The sequence below is a fragment of the Sander lucioperca genome, chromosome 3 (genome assembly GCF_008315115.2).
Source record: "Sander lucioperca isolate FBNREF2018 chromosome 3, SLUC_FBN_1.2, whole genome shotgun sequence".
NCBI lineage: Eukaryota > Metazoa > Chordata > Actinopteri > Perciformes > Percidae > Sander > Sander lucioperca.
In genome coordinates this window covers 37638745-37660861 of record NC_050175.1, presented here as the reverse complement: position 1 = coordinate 37660861, position 22117 = coordinate 37638745, and the positions used below count along the sequence as shown (strand labels likewise).

The following is a 22117-nucleotide window of genomic DNA, read 5'->3' as shown; positions in this document are numbered from 1 at the left end:
GCTGTTGAGTATAGTGTAAACTAGCGTCACGTGCAGCGGTGTTTGTGTTTCCTGTATCGTCTGTTTCAGAGCATCAGAGAGAAGAGCAGACATATCAGTGGCACCAGATTTCGGTAGCCAGGGTTGGCAGGAAGAAGATTTTTACAAGTAAATGTTCCAATCAATGATCCAGGCAGCACATTCTCGTTTCCCTCCTTCATTTTACAGTCGAATGGTGGCTAGAACGGCTCTGGGTCAAACGTCAATATGGAATAGATTAATCTGCGTTATGTTTTTGTTATTTTGATAGCCCTAGTACAAACACATTTTCTCAACACATTTTCCACTAGTGAAATGCACCTATCTTGCATAAATTTAACAATTATTTTCCATACAAATACTAATTGGGATTCATGTGGATAAATATGAGTGGACAGGAGGGTGGGTGTGATAATCAGAGTATTTTTACCTTCTTTTCTTTCATAAACAAATGACTCAAACCGTTAAATTGATTTTTTAAAAATAGTTGCCGATTAAAAATAGTTGACAACTAATTGATTCATCTTTGCAGCTGTAAAAGGGACACAACATTCGGCTGTTTACGAAAACACTGATATGCCAGTCATGTTTACAGTGTCTATTTGTGAGCAAATGTAAAGCTTTCAGCGTCCCCTCCTCTAGTATAAATCTTATCTCTGTGTGCTGTGCCAAGTGCATGTGGCTGGAGGATTCCTGTCCTAATGCATGAAAAAAGCTGTAAAATGTTAACACAGTGCAACTATAAATTTTGACTGGACGACCCCTCTGTGGCTAAAGCACCGTAAGAGCCATAAAACCTGACTTTACCGAGACCGGTCTAATTCGTGTATCCACTGAAGTCACTTTTCCTCCCTGCTCGCATACTTCCTTGCAACTTTCGAAACTCAGCACTTCACTTTTTGTGCACTGTGCTGATTTTACACCTCCATAGCCTGAAAACACAGCTAGTTTTTTTATTAGAGTTTGAAATAGTGTGTGTGTGTGTGTGTGTGTGTGTGTGTGTGTGTGTGTGTGTGTGTGTGTGTGTGTGTGTGAGTGTGCGTGCGCGCACGCTTGCCTGCGCACATGAAGCCCCATCATTTCACCTTTATTTTTACAGGCAAGTCATTAACAACAGGTTCTTATTTACAATGGTGGCCTCACAAGTGACAAAGCCACTTAGGGGAAGGGGAGGAGGTATTGTATTAGACATACATACAGTTTAAAATGACATAAAACACAATTTAAAATACAACACAGACATCAGTCAACACGTATAACGAGAGAAGTGCACAGGTACGTGGGTGCATAAAGAAGGGGAGAAACTGTACAAATGTTTAGCTGGGAAATTATGATGTGGAAAAGCAGCTGCATATGTATATGTATATATATATGTATATGTATATGTAAGGATGAGATGGCGTTTTTGGAAAGATGAAATGGAAATTAGTTTGTCCAGTGTACGAGTCTTTTGCAGAGCATTCCAGTTGCGAGCGGCGGCAGATTGCAGATTCATGCCGAAAGTGAAACTAAAGAGGCATACTTTTTCATTTATGTGATGTCTATTTGTTTCTGCGAACGTATATTTATTCAAGTGGAGCTTGTGAGCGTGTTTCAGTTGGAGAGGAATCAGTGGCACAAACAGCAAGTCAGAGCAGCAGCACATCATGTCTCTGTGATGGAGGAGCTTAAGTCTCCGAGCTGTCAGCCCGTCTTCTCCCTGCACAATCCCTACCTGATGTACGATGCAGGATTCATACGGTGATACACAAGTGATCCCCACAAAATGAGTTGCAGGGGGTGTTGGATTAAATTAAGCCTTTCACTTTCAACAAGCTGTTTATCGTCTGCGCTTTGTGTTTTCATTCCATTAAGCAATATAAGGGCTTTTAAGGTTGCAGGTTATATTACCATTTTTTTTATAGCTTTTTTTTCTTTTTCAAATTATTATTTTTGAGCTGTGGGACTGTTAACAATTAATGCTTTTCCCAGCATGCATTGGGCAGAGTACACCCTGGACACCTCGCCACTCTGACTACATTTACTCTCTCCTCTGTTTGCTTGGCAACCTTACAATTACGACAATATTCCACAAAGTCAGATATAGTTTCAGCATGTAACGCCCTGTATAACAACAAACTGTCATTTCAACATTTGTGTTTGTGTACAGATTAAACAAACGAGAAATAACTTCTAAATGAAGTGAATGAAACTACATAAAGGTTAAAAAAATATGTTAATTAGTGATCTAAAGACAGCAACCAGGGACGTTGCAGTTAATGGTCGGTGTCCTAAAGGTCCCATATTGTAAAAAGTTAGACGTCTATGTCTTTTTTGATTATAAAGCAGGTGAAGGTGCTATATGAATACTGTGAAAGTATCAAGACACACAATTCACAGCCAACTAAACTCCTGTTATACACATAACACAAGTGGATGGAAAACCACATTAATTAGCATTTTCTTTTGCAGATTTTCTGTAAATTCTGTTAAAGTTTGCACTACATTTGATTGGGATGGAAACTTGTCGTTGTGTGTGTTGTGTGTGATCCTGGAGGTAATCGGCTCCATCTAGTCTACTGCTCCCAATAAGTGACAAAATAACGCCAACATGTTCCTATTTACATGTTGTGATTTGTATAGTCACAGCGTGTACAAATAACAAGGTCACATGAGACACAGCCACCTTCTAACCGTATACATACTGGGAACTATATTCTCAGAAGAAGGCGAAGCACTGCTACTTCTGCTACTTGGGCGGAGTGATTTGCTCGCAGCACCTGAGAAGCCCCGAGGTGAGGAGCAGAAAGTAACAACGGTGCTTCTCAGGTGTTAATTCCTAATTCCTCGGCGTGTTCCTTTAAAGACTTAAATATGACTCAGTGCTTGTTGTGTCCATCTTTATTATGAACAATGATATCCATAGAGACATTTGAAAGACTTAATCTTGGCAAAAACATTCAACACAAATGCTCTATGGATCCATGTACTTTATACAGAGAGTTAACACCGCTGCTCCAAATATCAGTGGTGAAGTTTACGGGTGAAACACGGTTTCTGTGATGTGGTGACAGCTGGGAATCTCTCGGCTCCAGTACACTGGGAAGACGTCGAAACCCAGTAATAGTATTATTAACGACTGACGATGGCTGGTCGCCAAGTGCAATCATGCATTGGGCAAGAGCCTAGTTATTTTTTTAACAGCCAAAAATCTCCTAACGGCTGGCATTGCTCGCCTATACCTGCTTGACGGAGAAGTTATTGTCACATTGCTATGAGGTGGTATCGGGTGTGATAGTATCGGAGTCATTTTATGACTACAAGTAGGAGTACATGCGCATGGCATCGGACCGATAATGGCATCTGTATTTAAATGTAAATTCCTCACTTAAACACAGTAAATTATACCAGATATCATCACACCACACATAATACATTATGGATAGATACTGTGCAGTACATTGCATTATAAAGTAAGAGACTTATATATTAGGTGTTTTTTTAGAGAGCTGCTCAATGATGATGACAAATGACATAATAATTGCAAGTGAAAATGTCAAGTTTTATATTAAAAGTCATTTTGAAATGCCAGTGAGTTTAACGTTGTACATGTTACTGTTTGAAGTCAGCGGGAGGGATGTTTTCAGATTCACCTTTAGATGTTATTATTCTTGTCTTTATTGCTTTCTCTGTCTTTGCTTTAGTCTGTGTCTCTGCCTTTCTTTATTAAAATTTTCCGCTATTATTTTTCCCTCTTTCTCTCTTTACCTTTTCTCTCTTTCTCCTCTTCCTCACACCTTCCCGTGCCCTCCTCCGGCCTCTGAGCTAATAGCTGCTCAACATGAGACATGGCAGCCCTGTGAAAACCTAATTTATCACGCTGTGATAGAGTCGTTTGTTTTCAACCTTCTGATATTTATGACAGCTCTCAACTGTAAGGTTGTGTCCTGATGAAATATTACACCAGTTGGGGAAGCGTAAGGTGAAAATGAAGATGTCAGTGTTGCCTTTTCTGTTTTCTGTACAGGAGCAGATAATGTGCTTTACACACTATCAGAAGCTCGCAGCATCTCACCATATCTAAGTCAAGTTTTTTTATGGTGTGGAATACATAAATAATAACAGCCATTCACAATTTATACTCCTGCTGGATTCATCTGCAGTGTTTTTTTCCTGTGAAGAAATGTTTCGCGGAGTTGGGGAATTCACTAAATGTTGCGTTAAAATGTGTTGTAACTCGCGTTACTGAGATTATAACGGGTATACTATTACCGAAATTTAATTAGTAATGCGTTACAGCAAAAAGGAATACATTACACTGTAATTGCATTACTTTTGTAACACGTTACTCCCATCACTGTTCACCTGTGCCTCGATATATTAAATTGTCGAAACGCAAACAGTTGAAACCATAACAGCACGGCCAAGATGTGCACAGACTCTCTAAGTGCAACCCGGTCTCACGCCAGTTCGTGAAATGGTCACGTTATTTTGATTTATTGATTTGTGTACAGGTCACGATTTTCTCGTTTATTTTGTGTACAGGTCACGATTTTCGAACGTGACCATTTCACGAACCGCCATGACACTGGGCTGCTCTGGGGGACGCAACAACGGAGAAATGAAACGCCACACGCCGGCGACAACAACGGGACGGACCGCCACACGAGGGACGCGATCCCCGGCCGCAGGGACACGATCCGCGGTCTCTGTGGCATGTAACAACGGGGACATGAAACGCCACACGCTGGCCACAACAACGGGACGGTTGTGGTTAGGAAGAGAATAACGGGGAAAGGAACTGCAACACGCGGGACACGATCCCCGGTCTTCTGGTGAAAGTCCTGTGTTGTTTGACCCATCCACCACCCTGACCAACCTCCCTACGCGGATTTTCGCCTTATCAATACTACTCGCTACCATAATCGTTCTGTGATCACAAAATATGCTTCCCATTGAATACATTACTTTAAAATTCGTGCACACCACACGAAAATAACGACATTAACGTGTTCAGTACACGAATCAATAGATTCAATAACGTCACCATTTCACAAACTGCCATGAGACTGGGCTTCTAAGTGACACTTCTTTCATGTGCAGTGTTAAAGGGATAGTTTAGATGTTTTGAAGTGTGTTTGAATGAGTTTTTCTCCATAGTCGGTGTGTTAGTTACGATAGATGGCGGTCGGCTCGCCCCCTGTTTGGAGAAGCAGACAGGAGTACCGATACGGAAGCTAAGCAACGTCCTGCTCTGGACAGGGGCAGCAGCTAAATGAGACTGTCCTCTTTCGAAAAAGGCTCCAATAAGTTGTTTGTTCAAGCAGCAATTACAATTTACGTTTATAGTGGCGGGGCCCTCTACGGGCCTCCCGTAATTATTATAGGAGCAAAGCAGGAAGTAAAGTGACGAAGAAAAAGAGCGCCAAATTCTCCAAAAGGAGGCAGGTTGGGGGTTTGGATGGGTCCAACAAACACAGGAACAACTGAGCTACGTTACATCTTGGGTTCAGATTTTAACCCAAACCACAATCTTTTTCTAAACTTAACTAAGTAGTTTTGGTGCCTAAACATAACCAAACTGTGACTGTTTATCAATGTTAAAGACGTGTTAAAAACCACAACCATTACACTCTCTGGTTCAGATATGAGGACGGAAAACACTCCTGTGGGTCGTATGGTTTGAAGAACTGGATGAATATAAAATAAGACACTGACTGGAAAAAATAACAGTTGCCTGTGAACTTAATCCAGGCTGCTATTGCATTTCCTGCACAATGTTTGTATCAAAGCCATTAGCGTATACATGTAATTTCTAGGAAATGGGGTTCCATGTAAAGAATTACTGAATCTATTTTTCATGATTATAGTGTAAGTGTTTATATACTTCTGGGAACTGAAGCTGTTATCTCTGCTCTCTTCAAAGCCACCAGACCCCTTTGACAAAAAACGTCATTTTACATCGCAAAACACAGGAGTTGATTTGTTGCTGGATGAGCACACCTGATCATGGTTATGTTGTCTACAAAGTAGTTTCTAGGGGTGTGGGGGAATCGAAAATCGTATGTATCGTTAATTTCTTTACAACAATGTTTACAATCAATTCTTTTTCCTAGAATCTATATTTTTCCTGTTTATACGGTACTGCCAATGGCGACTACATCATATCTGTTTCCAGCAAAACAGACCAACAGCAGAAAATGCAGAAAGTACATGTTATGTTCTTCTTTACAAATGAAATAAATGTCAGACTGACTGACTGACATGTGTTGTGCATTCTTGTTAGAAAACAAATAGTTTTTAGATATGTCATGATATATTGTCTCTAGAAGTGTATTAGTCAACTTTTGTTTATGTTAAAGAAGGAAAAGAAAATTGCAATACTCATTACTATCGAATCGCAATACTTCTAGAATCGCAATAAATGAAAATCGCAATACAAATCCAATTGGCACCCACGTATCGTGAAAGAATCGAATCGGGACAGAAGCATATCATCCCAGCCCTGGTAGTTTCTCCTACAACTGGAACTGTAAAACTCTACTGAGGTCACAGGGTCTTGGTAATTGATCAATTGAAAATTAAATAAAATTTTATTCATAGTATCAAATCATAACAAGATTTATTCTCAAGACACTTTACAGATAGAGTAGGTGTAGACCACACTCTATAATTTACAAAGACCCAACAATTCCAGTAATTCCCCCAAGAGCAAGCATTTAGTGCGACAGTGGCGAGGAAAAACTCCCTTTTAGGAAGAAACCTCGGGTGGTGAGGAAAGCTTCCTTTCAGGGAGAAACCTCAGCAGACCCAGGCTCTTGGTGGGCGGTGTTTGACGGTGCCAGTTGGGGGCGTGATGAACAGTGGCAATAATAGTCACAATAAAGATAATGGAACTATGACTAAAAATAGTAGTTGTAGTAGTTCATGGCGTAGCAGGGCACTGCAGGGTGTAGCAGGGCACTGCAGGACGTAGCAGGGCATAGCAGGGCACAGCAGGGCGTAGCAGGGCACTGCAGGGCGTAGCAGGACATAGCAGGGTGTAGCAGGGCATAGCAGGGCGCGGAGCAGGACCACAGCGACAGCTGCAATAATGATTGGATGCACACAGATGGAAAGAGAGAGGAGAGAGGACCTCAGTGTGTCAAAGGAAGTCCCCTGGCAGTCTTAAACTATAACAGCATAATTAAGAGCTGGTGCATGGCAAACCTGAGCCAGTTCTATAAAGGTTGGTAGATGAATCTGACGACTATGATGAGAAGCAGAGAAGAGAAGGGGTGCTGTGTCTGAAGCTATACACCCTCCCCCGCCGTTCTAGGCGAACGCTGCAACTCCTCACTCCCTAACTATAAGCTTTATCAAAGAGGAGAGTTTTAAGTTTACTCTTAAATGTGGTGACGGTGTCTGCCTCCCGGACCCAGACTGGGAGCTGGTTCCACAGGAGAGGAGCCTGATAGCTGAAGGCTCTGGCTCCCATTTTACTTTTAGAGACTCTAGGAACCACAAGTAACTCTGCATTCTGGCAGCGCAGTGCTCTAGTGGGACAATAAGGTACTATGAGCTCTTCAAGATATGATGGTGCTTGACCATTTAGAGCTTTGTAGGTCAGGAGAAGAATTTTAAATTCAATCCTGGATTTTACAGGATGCCAATGCCGAGAAGCTAATACAGGAGAAATATGATCTCTTTTGTTAGTTCTTGTCAGAACACGCGCTGCAGCATTCTGGATCAGCTGGAGAGTCTTAAGGGACTTATTTGAGCAACCTGATAGTAAGGAATTACAATAGTCCAGCCTGGAAGTAACAAATGCATGGACTAGTTTTTCAGCATTGTTTTGAGACAGGATGTGACTAATTTTGGCAATGTTACGAAGATGAAAAAAGGCTGATCTTGAGGTTTGTTTTAAGTGGGCGTTAAAGGATATATCCTGAACAAAAATAACTCCTAGATTTCTGACAGTAGTGCTTTCCAGTGATGGGAATAACAGCGTTATAAATAACAGCGTTACTAACGACATTACTTTTTTTCAGTAACGAGTAATCTAATTGATTACTCTTCCCATCTTAATAACGCCGTTACCGTTACTGCCAGAAAATGCGGCGCGTTACTATATTTGAAGCTGTTTTTTTCATCAGACCAACTAGATCTCTGAGTCTAAGCTGAGAGGCAAAGACTTTTTTTTACTGTTCTTCCTTGGTTAGTGGGCAGTGCACGACGCAAGCGCATAAATGCTGACGATTGGCTGAGGTTGAGTAAAATGTCATGGTAAGCCAATCAGAGGTAGAGTTGGGTGGGTGTTCGAAAGCACGCATAGTCGGACACACAAGAACGACACAAGCGAGTCAGTCAACGAGAGAGAGACAGGTATGGTGTTATGAAATCAAGGAGAGGGTTAACTTTTCCTGCTACAGATTTCCCACCGTGGTCAGAAAGAACAGAGGAGACACTTTGTTTCTCTCACTATGACTCTAGAGTCGCTACTCGCTCCGAAGCTAATCACAGTCACTCTCTCACTTCTCCCTCGCTCTATCACCTACTCCCCACACACACACACACACACACACACACACACACACACACACATGCCGGCTCGACGCACACACCAGCACACAAGTATAAACATCAGGCCACTTATGTTATTTGCACTACAAAGAGTGTATATATTTGTTATTTATTTTTGGTATAGTGTTTAACAAGCATAATTTAATTTTGCCCAGTTGTGGCCTGTTGAGATGTTGTGTTATTTGTATGGATCCACTATATAAACATAATATCTACATACATGGCATTTGATTGGAGGCTAGTCTCACTTTGTCCCACAGCAACATTAAAATAGTTTAGATTTGTGTACATTGTTTCTGTTAATAATATATTGTATTAAGTGTCCATTTCATTATAATATTCAGATTTATCATAAATAATTGAACATGCACATGTATTTTAAGTTCCATTAAAGAGGGGTAGGTGGAGGTGGGGTCACATTTGAGCATTTAAAAATGTACTTGAAAGTAACGCAATAGTTACTTTCTGAAGTAACTAGTTACTTTGATCATTTGTAACTGAATAACTAATTTAGTTACTTTTTGGAAGAAGTAGTAACTACTAACTGTAACTAATTACTTTTTAAAAGTAACTTGCCCAACACTGGTGCTCTCAATGCCATCCAAGATAGCCAGAGAGCCAGATATATTTAAAAAAGGGTTTGATATTAATCTAGGTGTCCTCTTCTTCCTCCTCAGCGCTGTGTACTGAAGAGTGCGCCCACGGACGGTGTGTTTCTCCTGATACCTGCCAGTGTGAGCCCGGCTGGGGGGGACTGGACTGCTCCAGTGGTGAGTACACATCACACTCACAGTGAAATGAAAAGCCGATGTAAACAAATCACACAGGGCTGGAGACTTTGCTTTTTATCTTTTTCTCAGGTTCACATAAAACTGACTACGTACTTGTATGACTTGTATCATTTTAGCTGCTTTTAGTCTTTATGAACACATGTAGGGCTGCAACTACAGTTATGTTCATTGTTGATTAATCTGTCAATTATTTTCTCGATTAATTGATTAGTTATGTGGTCTATAAAATGTCAGAAAATGGTGAAAAATGTGGATCAGTGTTTCCCAAAAAGCCCAAGATGACGTCCTCAAATGTCTTGTTTTGTCCACAACTCAAAGCTATTCAGTTTACTGTCACAGAGGAGAGAAGAAACTAGAACATATTCAAAAATTACGGACTTCAGATCATTTATCATCATTGATGAACCTAAAAAAAAAACCTTAGCGTTGAACCCTGTAATAATGAAGAGGAATATAAAATGTCAAATCAAATGTTACACCAAACATTCAACTAGATATTTCACATTTGATTAACCGCGGTCTACACGATTAGCTAATCGCATTCTTTCAAATCGCGATTTTGATTTGAGCCCTATTCTGGTGCATCAACTATCTTTTAGTTATTCACATCTGTAGCCATAATTGGTCAAAAGTAACTGGCATGCAAGAGCTGTTTGGAAAGATCTTGTTTCCACCTCACACTCTGTAACACCCTGAAGTACACAAATGAGAGCTGGAGCTGGAGCCACATTTAATGGTCGGTGACGGGGGCACAGCATAATGATCAGAGATTGGCATTTTCAGAGAGACACCAAGTCGTCTGACGTTCGCCTTCCGCGGCGATAAAGAAAAGAGCACATTTCCACAGTAGAGGTCAATCTGCAAGCTCATTCCTGCAGATAAAAAACGGAAATGTTAAGTGAGCAAGAAGGACATCGTGATTAGCTTGTTTGGCTTTAGAGCAAAATGCTGGTTGTCCAAGAGCACAGTCTCATACATAAGCAATTTGTAGCGCTCTACAGAGGGATAGAAGGGTAGAAAATAGGTCATAACACAGATGGGGACACACACAACTCAACACACTACTCATTAAATAAATGAAGATAATGCCAGTGCACACTTCAGATCAGCAGGCTGTTCCATGATTGAAAAGAACAAACATAAAACACTGTCCTCAGATGTTGACTGAATTCTGTGTATTTGAATGAATCTGTCTGATAAACTGTAATCTTGACAGATATATAATATGCAGTCAGACCACTAAGATCTTTATAGGCCAAGAGCAGATTCTGGAACCCGAAACAATCTGGCTGTTGGACGATCTGTTGGATTTCTGTATGTCTTGAACTTTGGTGGACTGTCTTATAGTTTGAGCACATGGCTGCTGTCAAAATATTTCGTATTATTCAAGTAGTATTTTACATGTTGCTGCTACTCTAGTCAAATAAATCTAAACTTTGCTTCAGAACAGAGACAATGTTGTCTGCATCTTCCCAGCCATATTTATCTTATTCTTGCTTCCTGTTCATAGTAGAAATGCACAACTACTGTTGCCTTTCTCTTATTATCTTATCTGGTCGATGTGTTTGCACAGACAAAACTAAAAAATTTGGTTTGGTTTTGGTTAGCTGAAGAGGGGCGGACTGGGACAAAAATTCAGCCCTGGCAATTCCGTCCCTTACCGGCCCAATTTTAGACAGGAACATTATTTGCTTTATAATTGGAAAAAACAGGCTCACGTGAGATTATGGCACCAGCAGCATGAGGCGCACATGCAGGCTTTCATAATTAAATAATACACACACTGGAACAATTCTTAAAACCTTAAAATAAACCACCATGGCACCATCTTAGAATAGAATGGAAATGCATATTTAAAACATATTACATACTTAAACACCCAAAACACCAAAGTACGAAGACATAGCGGACCAGACACAAGCTTTTATTTTGAAAAGTAGAAGCCCGATGGCACTAGACGGGAGGCTCCAGGCTGCAGCCATACAGTCTTGCATAGTATTTGTCAAACTAGTGTGAAACGCTATTGTTTTTGTTTTTTTTCGCCAGAACTACCAGATTGCCAGCCTATGGCTGAAGCCATTCAGTGTTACAGGAAGATCAGTAACGGTGTGAGTGTAATACCCCTTTCCCACCGAAATAAACGTGTATGTGTAGGTTTTTTTTAAACAGGAATACCTGCTAAAAATAAGCAATAGACTCCTTTTCCATTGCCAGTAGACTTGCATCTGTTTTTTTTTTCTTTTTCTTGGGCACGTTCAGCCCCAACAAAACGTATATCAAAACGTGTATTTAAATTAAAACGGATGCGATGAACACCCTGCTGTGTGGGGGGAAAAGCACTGCCTTTTTATTACCACAAGTTTATCTCTGACACGCCCACCAAACGAGAGAAAACTTACCTCAAAGCTCGCAGCAAAACGGGTTAGGGTAAGCCAATCAGAGGCAGAATAAGGCGGGCCATGAGGCACTTTGATGTCGACACGTCTAGCAGGATCCGATCTAGCATCTACCACAAAACGGTGCACATCGTTTTGAGATTGATTGCCCCTATTGTGTCACTGGTCCTACTAGACTCTGGTACATTTCATTTGTACAGAGAATCTGGCCACTCTCCATTGACAAGTGTTAACTTCCTTGAAGGCGGGTACTCTGTTGAAGTTTAAAACTATTGGATCTGCCCAGAGCCACTCTGGATCTACCATAACCAATCGCTAACATTTGGTCGTGACGTCGGCTTAGCATCGCTAGCGTTCACCTTAGCCAACTCCTTCACCACTAACGGAGCGAGCTGGAAAATCTAACTTTTCCCCGAACCCCGTGGGGAGGAGGGCCACAACATCACGGCCACCAACACAACTCAGCAAAGATTGTTCTTGCTCGGGCTTTAACTTCTGGATATTCGGCAGCGTTGCCACAACGATACAGTGCACAAAACTGTAAACTCTGCTGTACGTTCACTTGATATCTTCGCTAATAAACTTAAACTCTCCGACCGCTCACTCTGAATTCATTGTTACTCTCTCACTCACTTCACACCATACTCGCACGCGCGCACACACACACACACACACACACACACACACACACACACACATATACTGGCTCTGCTATTCTCCAAGAGATACGCTTCACATACACATAGCAACATAGCGTTAGTAAACAGTAGAAAGCAGCATGGAGGCCAGTGAAAATGTTACGATGGTTTAAAAACTAAAACAAATCTGTTACTTATTCAGTCTCGCTTTCAAACAGGGAGCCGACAAATTTAGAACAATGTTCAAGCGCTGCATGCACGGAGATGGAAGGCATTTGTGGCTGAGATGACGAGCGTTCTAGCATCACGCCGGTAAAGGGGGCGAAAATTAGGATGTTCATCCGATCGTCATGTTTCCATCACTGCTGATCGGAGCTGGATATAACAAATACCCATGACCACTGCAGAGTCAGTTGTCCTGGGAATAAAAGCAGACTGTAGCCTTTCCCAGTGCAGACAAAATCCAGATGTTAGTGGGTGTTAGTGGGGAAGAGGCTTCAGGTACCATGTCTTCTGATGACGAGTGCATGGACAAGTGTTACCGAATCTGACTGGAAAAGAAAGCATGGAGGTTTTTAAATATTCCTACAATGATGGAATGAAAACTGTAGCAGAGTGGATGAGATTTTGTTAAGGCCAGAAAGTGAGTTTTGAAAGCTGAAATAGAGATAATCGTTCAGTCATAGTTACTGATCAGCAGCTCATTTAGGTCCGTTTTGTGGTACAGAACAGTAAAAAATGTGGAAATGAAGCCACTTCATCTCAATATAATAGTCTCATTTCAGTCGTTTGGTTCCACTTCTCAGCTCTTCAGACTCACACACTGCCCTTACGGAGGCTGAGGGAGTGCTGTTCTGTGTAGAATAGAATACACTTTATTGTCCCCGAGGAAAAACTTGTCTTGGGCATAGTGCTACAATCTGTTGCTTCACGACACAAACATGTAACAGAAAAACCGTAAAATCAACATAAAATCAACATAAACCTAAGATCATAAGATCAACGAAGCATCTTAGGACATAAAGGTGTATGTGTGTGTGTGTGTGTGTGTGTGTGTGTGTGTGTGTGTGTGTGTGCGCGCATGCACGCGTTTAGAGGGCTTTGGGGGTCTATTGAAACTTAATGACTCACACGACCCCTTTTAGTCCCACTTTGTTATTGGTGTGCTCCAGCCTCCCCAGTGTTTACCTGTTTTTATTGCTGCCCAGGGGCCAGGGGACTGAGGCCAAGCCAAGAGAGGTGAGGTAAATCTACCAGCAGTTAGGCTGAGGGGAAGAGGAAGATGAAGTATGTCGATCAACTCAATCTCTCGGGTTTACTCTGGAAGTTTGGCTTCAACTTCCTTTCTTCAGTGTGTCGTAGTCGTCTGTCTGTCTGTGTCTGTGTCTGTCTGTGTCTGTCTGTCTGTCTGACGTATATTTTGCTGATTACATACTTTTACTTAAGTAAAGTTTTGAATGCAGGACTTTTTCTTGTAGTGGAGTATTTTAACAGTGTGGTATTAGTACTTTTACTGAAGTACAGAGTCTGAATACTTCTTCCACCACTGGTTGAGGGCCGTAAAACCAAACCAGTAAGTTAAAAAAACACTGAAAAACGGTGTATAGCTGAAGGGAACTACAGACTTGGAGAAAATAATCTGTGACTCATGAGTGAAGCTGGAGGGAAGAGGAAGATGAAGGATGTCGATCAACTCAATCTGTCGGGTTTACTCTGGAAGTTTGGCTGACTTTAACTTACTTTCTTCAATGTGCCGTAGTCTGTCTGTCTGTCTGTCTGTCTGTCTGTTTGGTCTGTCTGTCTGTCTGTCTGTCTGTCTGTCTGTCTGTCTGTCTCTCTGTCTGTCCGTCTGTCTGTCTTTGTTTTCTATCTCTTCATCATCCCCTCTTATTTATTTTTGTGATAAAGCCAAACTGGCAGACAGTGCTGTTGTATGACAGGTGAATCTGAAGACTGTGAAATAATAATATTTTTTCCAGTGTCCCACAGGGTGAAGACTCTGCCTCCTCAAATCCCTCCAATAGACTTTCTCATTTGCTCATTACCTGTGGACGGATGTAATTTGCTATAAAGATGCTGCACAGTGAAACCGAGTCGTCCCTCCCACGAGGATATTGAGCCTATTCGTACACAGACTGTGTTTTATTTCATGCACGCTTTTACCTGATTGGTCAGAGGAAATATATCCCGTGGTCAGTAACAGATTGAAAGATCCCATATTGTTTTATTTTTTTTATTATTTTGTTTTTTAATAAACTGCAGCCTAGGATGAGGGCAGTGTTCGTCATGTTGTTTTGGAAAATAAACTGCAGAGGCATGATTTGGATACATTTAAAGGCCTAATGTCTCACAGGCAGGACAGACACATTACTGGATCCTGATTGGTGGACAACCTGCTCCTCTAATTCAGATGAGTTAAGTGAAAACTCTTCCTGTTTGAATGTTACAAACTAGTCTGATGGGAAAGAGTTTGGCAATTATTCACAGAGAGAAGCCAGGAAAAGAAAGTCCGGCTGTGATTTGTCATATTAACCCTAAAGAAATGGGAGGATAATAAAGAATAAAATACCCTGAAGCCAAGCACTCAAAAAATTCAAAGAATTAACTAACTTAAACTTAAAGTGTAATGTAACAGTCTTGCAATAAATCTTCATTCATTGAGATTTCAGGGTTTTTCCTGCATAGAGGAATTTTTGGGTGCGCCAGTGTGAAGTAAGGTCTGATTTTAACCCAAACCACGATCTTTTCCTTAATTTAATAAGTAGTTTTGGTGCCTAAACATGATCAAACTGCGACCGTTTCACAACGTTAACACTAGAATTGCCGTGAGCGGTCATTTTGACCGCCAGATTCCAAACTCTATAATCTCTCATGATAAATACCTAATTGCAATATTGTATTATGTATTGTGTTATGATATCTTTAGAAAAACTTAATAACACCAAAATGTACATTTTAACGAGTTTAATTATACATTTGAATAGTAATACGTGTTTCAATAATTCATATCATGGCATAGTAAACTGTAATTATTTCATACATTCATATCCCGAAAAATGTGGTGTGGAAAGTCATTCAACTTAACTCATAACAGCCAAATAACAATTAAAAGTATCTTATTTGAACATTTAGCTATAACCTAACCTGGCACTGCCTCCGTTTTCGTGAGCCGCGGCCCTTTTTTCCTCCATAAACTCCGCTCTCAGCTCGTCTGCCAGTTGCTGCATGAACTTCCTCCAGACAATTTTACTGCTGGTGTACTCCTTGGAGAGGATGTGTGCAATGATTCCAGCCAGTTTGAGGATGTATGAAGTTATATGAACATGTAGACAGCCACGGCCATCTACGTGTACCGCGCCTTTCACAGAGCGAGCACCGGTACTTTCCTTGTGATTCAGAACAGAGTCCATCCACGCCGTAGTAGCCGAGTCTGGCTTTGCCTTTGGCATCGGTGATACCCACACTTGTTACTCGAGACCGCTAGTTACGTTTCTCTGACAGAGACTATGGTAGTTACTAAGCAACCAAGATGCATCTTCAAGCGCGCAAAAGATTAAAAACAATACCGCGAAAATCCGAGCGGTCAATATGACCGTTTATGGCCAAAATAGGTAAAAGTGATTGTATTTTCTTTGCCTTTTGTGTAATGTATATAAAAACAATTTTAAATGAAATTACAGACTCTTTTAGGAAAAAGTCAGGTACCAGCAGGATTGTATTTTTTTATTCAGCAAAGTTATTACACATATAAATTTCAAAACGGTCAAAACTACCGTCATGGCCGCTCTAGTGTTAAAGACGTGTTAAGTTTGCTGGTTTAGATATGAGGACGGAAAATGCTCCTGTGGGTCGTATAAGAGGGGAGGAATAAACTACCTATATAGTCGTATGGATTGGAGGACTTGTTGGAATATAAAAGGGGACATTGACTGGAAAAAAACAGTTGCCAGTGAACTTAATCCAGGCTGCTATTACCTTTTACTTCACACCATATTTATCAAAACCATTAGACATACAGACATACATGTCTTTTCTAGGAAACAGGGCTCAATGTAAAGACTTATTAAATCTATTTTACATGATTATACAGTTAGCCTGACAAGCCAGACCCACATCCAGATGTTGGGTCTGGGAACTCACCATTGGCAGGGCTCAATCCGAGGGGTGGGATAAACAGTTGTCTTTCAAATTCCCTCCGCACGCAATAGGATAGCGCTACAACCAACCAGAGCAACGAAGAAGGTAGCGAAGCTAGTTGATAGATTCAACTTTTGCCGTATCCGGTCGGCAAAACTCCGAACACATCTTCCTTTTTTAAGAATGACTTCAGTGCCGTTCTTTGTTCTTTTCTCAAAGAAAAGCTTAACTCCAAGTCTTCCAGAGTCGCGGCCAAAGCCGATTCCAAAGACCGCTGTTTGCCAGCAGCAGCTCTTCTTTGTTTTCAAGTAGCAGGGAATTCACGCAGAACCGTCGCAACTCTGCTGTCATTATGTTAAGCCCCACCCCGCCCCGCCGACTCTATACACGATGTGATTGGCCTGACTAGAGTTTGGTTTTTCCAGCTCGCAAGCCAACGGAGAGTTGCTAGACGACCCTGGCTGCAAATTACATTTGCTGCCGCTAGGGTGGTCTAGATTTCTAGGCTAGTAGTGTGTGTTTCCTTTTGAAACCCATAGTACATACCAGAAGAATGCATGTTATGTATGTGGAATACAAGTAACTCAAACTTCCTGTGGGCTCTCTGAGTTAGGAAGAAAAGTAGAAGAGAAAGCCACAGGATTGTCCTTTGCGTTGTTTTTGACTGTAGCTAACTAGATTAGCTGCTGAAGCAGTGTGTGAGCGTCAGCAGCCTTCCCTGTCCACACGCCAGACCAGTCGAAGAACTTTGTTGCTCTGCCAGGCAATATAAATAGCTCGGACAGAAGTATGTGGGGAGCAACAAGAGGAAGACAAGGATGAGACAGGCGAAGACAAAAGAGGAGACGTTGGAAGAGGAAATTATAAGGGAAAAAATGATAGATAAGGACAAATTATGATGGAAATTACCTTGTAAAGATGGTGATTATGATGAGAGAGCTTATCAAGAGCAAGAAGGAGAAGATGAAGGGAGGGAACATTGCAAATATGCAGTTTAAAGATGGTAAAGGTTGTTAAAAGAATCAGGCAGAGTAGAAGTTGCTAGATAGGCAATTTATGAAGTGATCAGCAGTAATTACTTCAGTGCCTTCAGACTTGTATCCATCTCAGAGTTGACAGTTGTGTTAGTTTACTTATGCTGGTATTAGCCTTGTTTTTTCACAGAACAAAATAGAAAAATCAAGATAGAAACATCTTGTTATGTGCAAACAATTTCAATCTCTAGATTACCAGAGTCATAGACGGGCTGTTTTCGATCTGAGAGCAAAAGTCTCCATGTGGATGTAAATTATTCTTAACCATATCACAAATGATGACTTGAATTTATATTTTGGTCTTGTTAAGTACATATTTTTCTCACCTCCAACGGTGCTTGTGGTGGACTGTGCATGGCAGGGGCGTCCTCTTCCCTGAGGCAGGCCTAAACCTGACCGCATACCGGTTTTGCTGCAGGGTCTTCAGCTGGGGACCACCGCTCATTGACGTTTCGCCCCTTAACCCAGAACATCTTCTGGTGGCGGAGCAGTGAACAGGGACGTCTCTCTGACACCCCCCTGTAGCAAAACCTAATTGGATGTTACTCTCCAAGCCTTGTCTCGTCGTTTCAGCCAGAGCATATCTCCTGTGGGAACTGGAGCTGCCTACCCCGGTCTACTTCCATCTTCCACACCGCCCCTGGTATGCATTGCGGGTTCCCCCTGTACAGTATGTGCAATGGCATTTTAAAAACTATTTCTGTCTACAATATCTGTCGATGTTATGGTGAAGGTTAGGCAGCCTAAACACAGATTAAGTATGTTTAGGGTTCGCTTCACAAAGGGCATCCTAGTTTCTGCACTGGCACTAAGAGTTGGCGCTGGATGTAAGTGATGTTATGCAGAATCATTCATTCACCTAACTCTTAACCATATTTTATTTGTTTTATAACAAAGGAATGGTTAAAGTTGCACAAATCTATATTTCTGTGTAAACAGTGATGTCTGGCAGTGATGATGACTGTGAGACGCTAAAGGGAACGCTCGTAGAGCTGAACTTGGAGAGAATTATCACTCAACTTCAAAGTTATCAGCTTTAGGGAGCGTTTAGGCATCTTTCAGCCTATTGTTTTGGTTTTACAGCCCACAGCTTTGCTGGCAGCGTCATTTTCACGCTTCCCATTCTTTGTGTATGTAAGCAGTCGGGCAATACATTCTGGTAGAGTTGCAGGGACTTTCGAGAGACTGGGTGTTGAGTTGCCCGCTCCTCATTTGCATAAAGTTGAATCCAGGCTACTTTATGCAAATGAGGAGCCGCCTCTGGAAAACTAACGAAAATCTTTTAAACTGACCAATGTTGATCTGAAATGAAGACAGATTCAGCAGCTGCAGCTTATTTCTCCCACAACATGTTTTTTAGAAACACATTTCAGTTAACTCAGTGAGCAGCATGGTGGCCCAATGTTTAGCACTGTGGCCTCACAGCAAGAAGGTTCTGGGTTTGAATCCAAGTCGTTCCGGGCCTTTCTGTGTGCAGTTTGTATGTTCTCCCCATGTTTGTGTGGGTTTCCTCCGGGTACTCCGGTTTCCCCCACCATCAGAAAACATGTACTAGGTTCTCCAGTCAGTGCCCTTGATCAAGGCACTGGCTCAGATCTGGAGTTGGTCCTGTAAATGGCTGCCCACTGCTCCCTTAAGGGATGGGTTAAATGCAGAGAATGAATTTCGCTATGTGTATATGACAATAAAGTACCTTTACTATTTTAATAAAATAAGCAAAAAGTTTCCAAACGAGCCGCCTAGTTGGTCCGGTTTGAAATCTGGGAGCAGACAGCCCACAAGTCAAGCGTTCGTCCAATCAGGTGCAGCCATCACATTTGCAGGAGGTTGGGGCCTGTTTTCTTTGCTTGTCAGTGGTCATTGAAGATAAATTGATACACTAACTGCTAAAGGCAAGCCCATCAAGTGTCCACTGCGTGGAAGCGGGGCTATCCCCTCCGTCAAAAAACACCACCGTGGACACGCATTTCCTCAGCAGCAGTCCATTTGATACTAACCACAGTTAGTTTGAGTTATTCAAAAACAAAGCACTTCATATCATGACAAACAACTGAAGACTCATAAAACACTATACAAGTGGAAGCACCGACGGCAGCGGAAATATATAAATGTACAGTGTGTGTCCACAGGAGCTGGTGTTTTTGGAGCCTTTCATCTTGTTTCATTTGACTAACTGACCTTTTCAACTCAGACTGTGCACAAACAACTTCAGCATACACCTGAAAATGTGACTCTCTCTCTCTCTCTCTCTCTCTCTCTCTCTCTCTCTTTCTCCTCTTTTAAAAGAACTCTGTTGTTGCTTGATACAGGTGACAGTGTAATCTCAGCCAACTACAGGAAATGACCCCCCGGTCAAAAGACAAGGGTTTATGGGTAAACCTCACTTCACTTCTCTCTCTCTCTCTCTCTCTCTCTCTCTCCCCCCCCACTGGGGTTGTGAGGACTCAAAGTGCACAATACCCTGACAGCTACAATCTGGTCTCTTAGTAAAAACTCTCAATCTTGTGTTCCGTGTTTCACCCGGCCATAAGTGATGAATTCGGTGCACTTCTCCATTTGTTGTCATGGAAACAGACAATAGCCTAGCACATTACATTAACACGCCTTTTACTGATGAGCTACTGGAAGCTTTTGCGACGGCAAAGAAGACTGTTGTTTATGTCTCTTGTAATGGATGAACTTTCACAGTCAGGCGGAGAAAAAACTTTTCTAATGAGCATGTGAAGGCAGACGTGGCTTCTTTTAGTACTTTGAGTAAAATCCCAGTATCTGGGTAACCAGTTTGCTGTTATTGTTTTCGAACCTGCACATCATCTTTAAAAATAGCAAAGATGGAAAACAGCTGAGCCTGAGGGGGAACATGTTGATCCTGGTGTTTGTGGCATGCTTTACCCAGCGGGCTTCTCATTTTACCTCCTGTGTTTTTTTCTAAAGTTCCTATAAATATGATAATGTGTCAAGGTCGAGTTGATCTGGTGTGCCTTGCTGAGACACCGCGGCTGTCGTTGACCAGTGGGGGTGCACACTCGTTAACTGTGCCCAGACATGTCATTTATCAGAGCTGGACTCATGCAGATGGAAGCGATACACACACACACACACACACGTAAATACACACGTGTGAATCCAGGGGTTAAAGTAAGTCGGAACAATCCGGAATGGGCTTCTGGCACCTTAAATTAATAAGTAAATTAATCTAATTAGCAGTTTCATATATCAGTGTTTCCTGTTTGTTTACAATAACGCCAAATACCGTTCCAATGTTTCCCTATTCACTCTCAGCAGCGCACCGCTGTGAGTCCAGTAACAAGACAAGACTTGTCTGTGGCATCAACAACATGGCATCATGACTTCGCGTAAACATACACGCTAACTTTCTTAAGCCAAGTGGCGTGTAATCTGTACGCATTTTGAGCTATCCGCGTGGATGTCTACGCTGTATACAGCGGACGGCAGTCTGCAACGTCACAGCGTAAACAAAATCGTGAGGCTACGTGTTATCGCGAGACTACGTCACACACGTTTTTTAGGAAAACAAGAAACGGACAAACAGTTGGCTTTAGGAAACGCCACACGCGGGACACGAACCCCGCCCTCCTGTGTTTTACCCATCCACCACCCCAGCCAACCTCCCTGCACAGCTATTCGCCCTTTCATACTACTCCCTACGGCGTCAATTCACACGCAATCACAAGGTAATGTAAGTCAGTGGAGGCCAAACGGCGTTGATAAACATGCTAAAAAAACCATATGGCAAATAATGGCATACGAATTGGCGTGTCATACATACACCACTTCATGAGATCAGGCTGACCAAACAGACACTTGTCTCTAATAATAGCAGGAAAGTCGAGGGTCTGTTATCTCTTTGTATTTTAAAGAGAAGACATTATAGACCTATCTTTTTAATCTGGAGTAATGCATAGCATTAGTTTATTATTTAAGTGTTAATCATTGGTTTTCATCAATCAATCACTCTTAACATTTTATTGTCTTATTGTTTCATTTTTAGTCTTGCTTAAAAACTAGTATTTTTTATTATTTATTATTGTCTTGTGTTTTGTTTGTGTGTTTGTTTGATGGTGTTTTGTTTTCATCTATGTTGTTTTAGATTTGTTCTGTGAGGCTTTTTGGGACTGTATGCTTGCTTCTAAGGTACTATATAAATAAAGTTGAGTTAAACAGCTAAAGTCAATTGAACAGGTGAAGATCACGTTGTCTGTAGCCTACTAGTTACAAACGGGCCCTGTAGTGAAAGACACAGTAACGTGCTGTAGATCCGGTGTTTTTATCTGAGTTAGACAGAGAATATTTTGTTAAAACCGATCAGGGATGCTGTTTTGCCGTCATTGTTCTCCGTTAAGTTAGCTGAAAGTGAATGTAGCCCCGGAGTGTTTTATGTGGAGTGACTGTGTCGGGCTCTGTTTAAAAAGTTTGTCAGCAACTGGTCATATGGAGGCAATTTTGCCTTGTGTGCTCTGATTAATTTGGCATGCAGTTAACACACCTGTCATACTTTTGTTTTAATGACTCAACTCCTGGCCATTGCTCCTGCTGTTCTT

General features: G+C 41.6%; 1 protein-coding gene across 3 annotated transcripts in view; it reads left to right on the top strand.

Moving 5' to 3' along the window:
* LOC116067271 (multiple epidermal growth factor-like domains protein 11) overlaps positions 1-22117 on the top strand; it is a 190032-nt gene that overhangs the window by 73892 nt on the left and 94023 nt on the right. For all 3 annotated transcript variants that reach the window (XM_031323672.2, XM_031323670.2, XM_031323669.2), the window contains exon 6: positions 9237-9329. In XM_031323672.2, coding sequence (XP_031179532.1) covers positions 9237-9329 — 93 coding nt within the window. The remainder of the gene's footprint in view (positions 1-9236; positions 9330-22117) is intronic.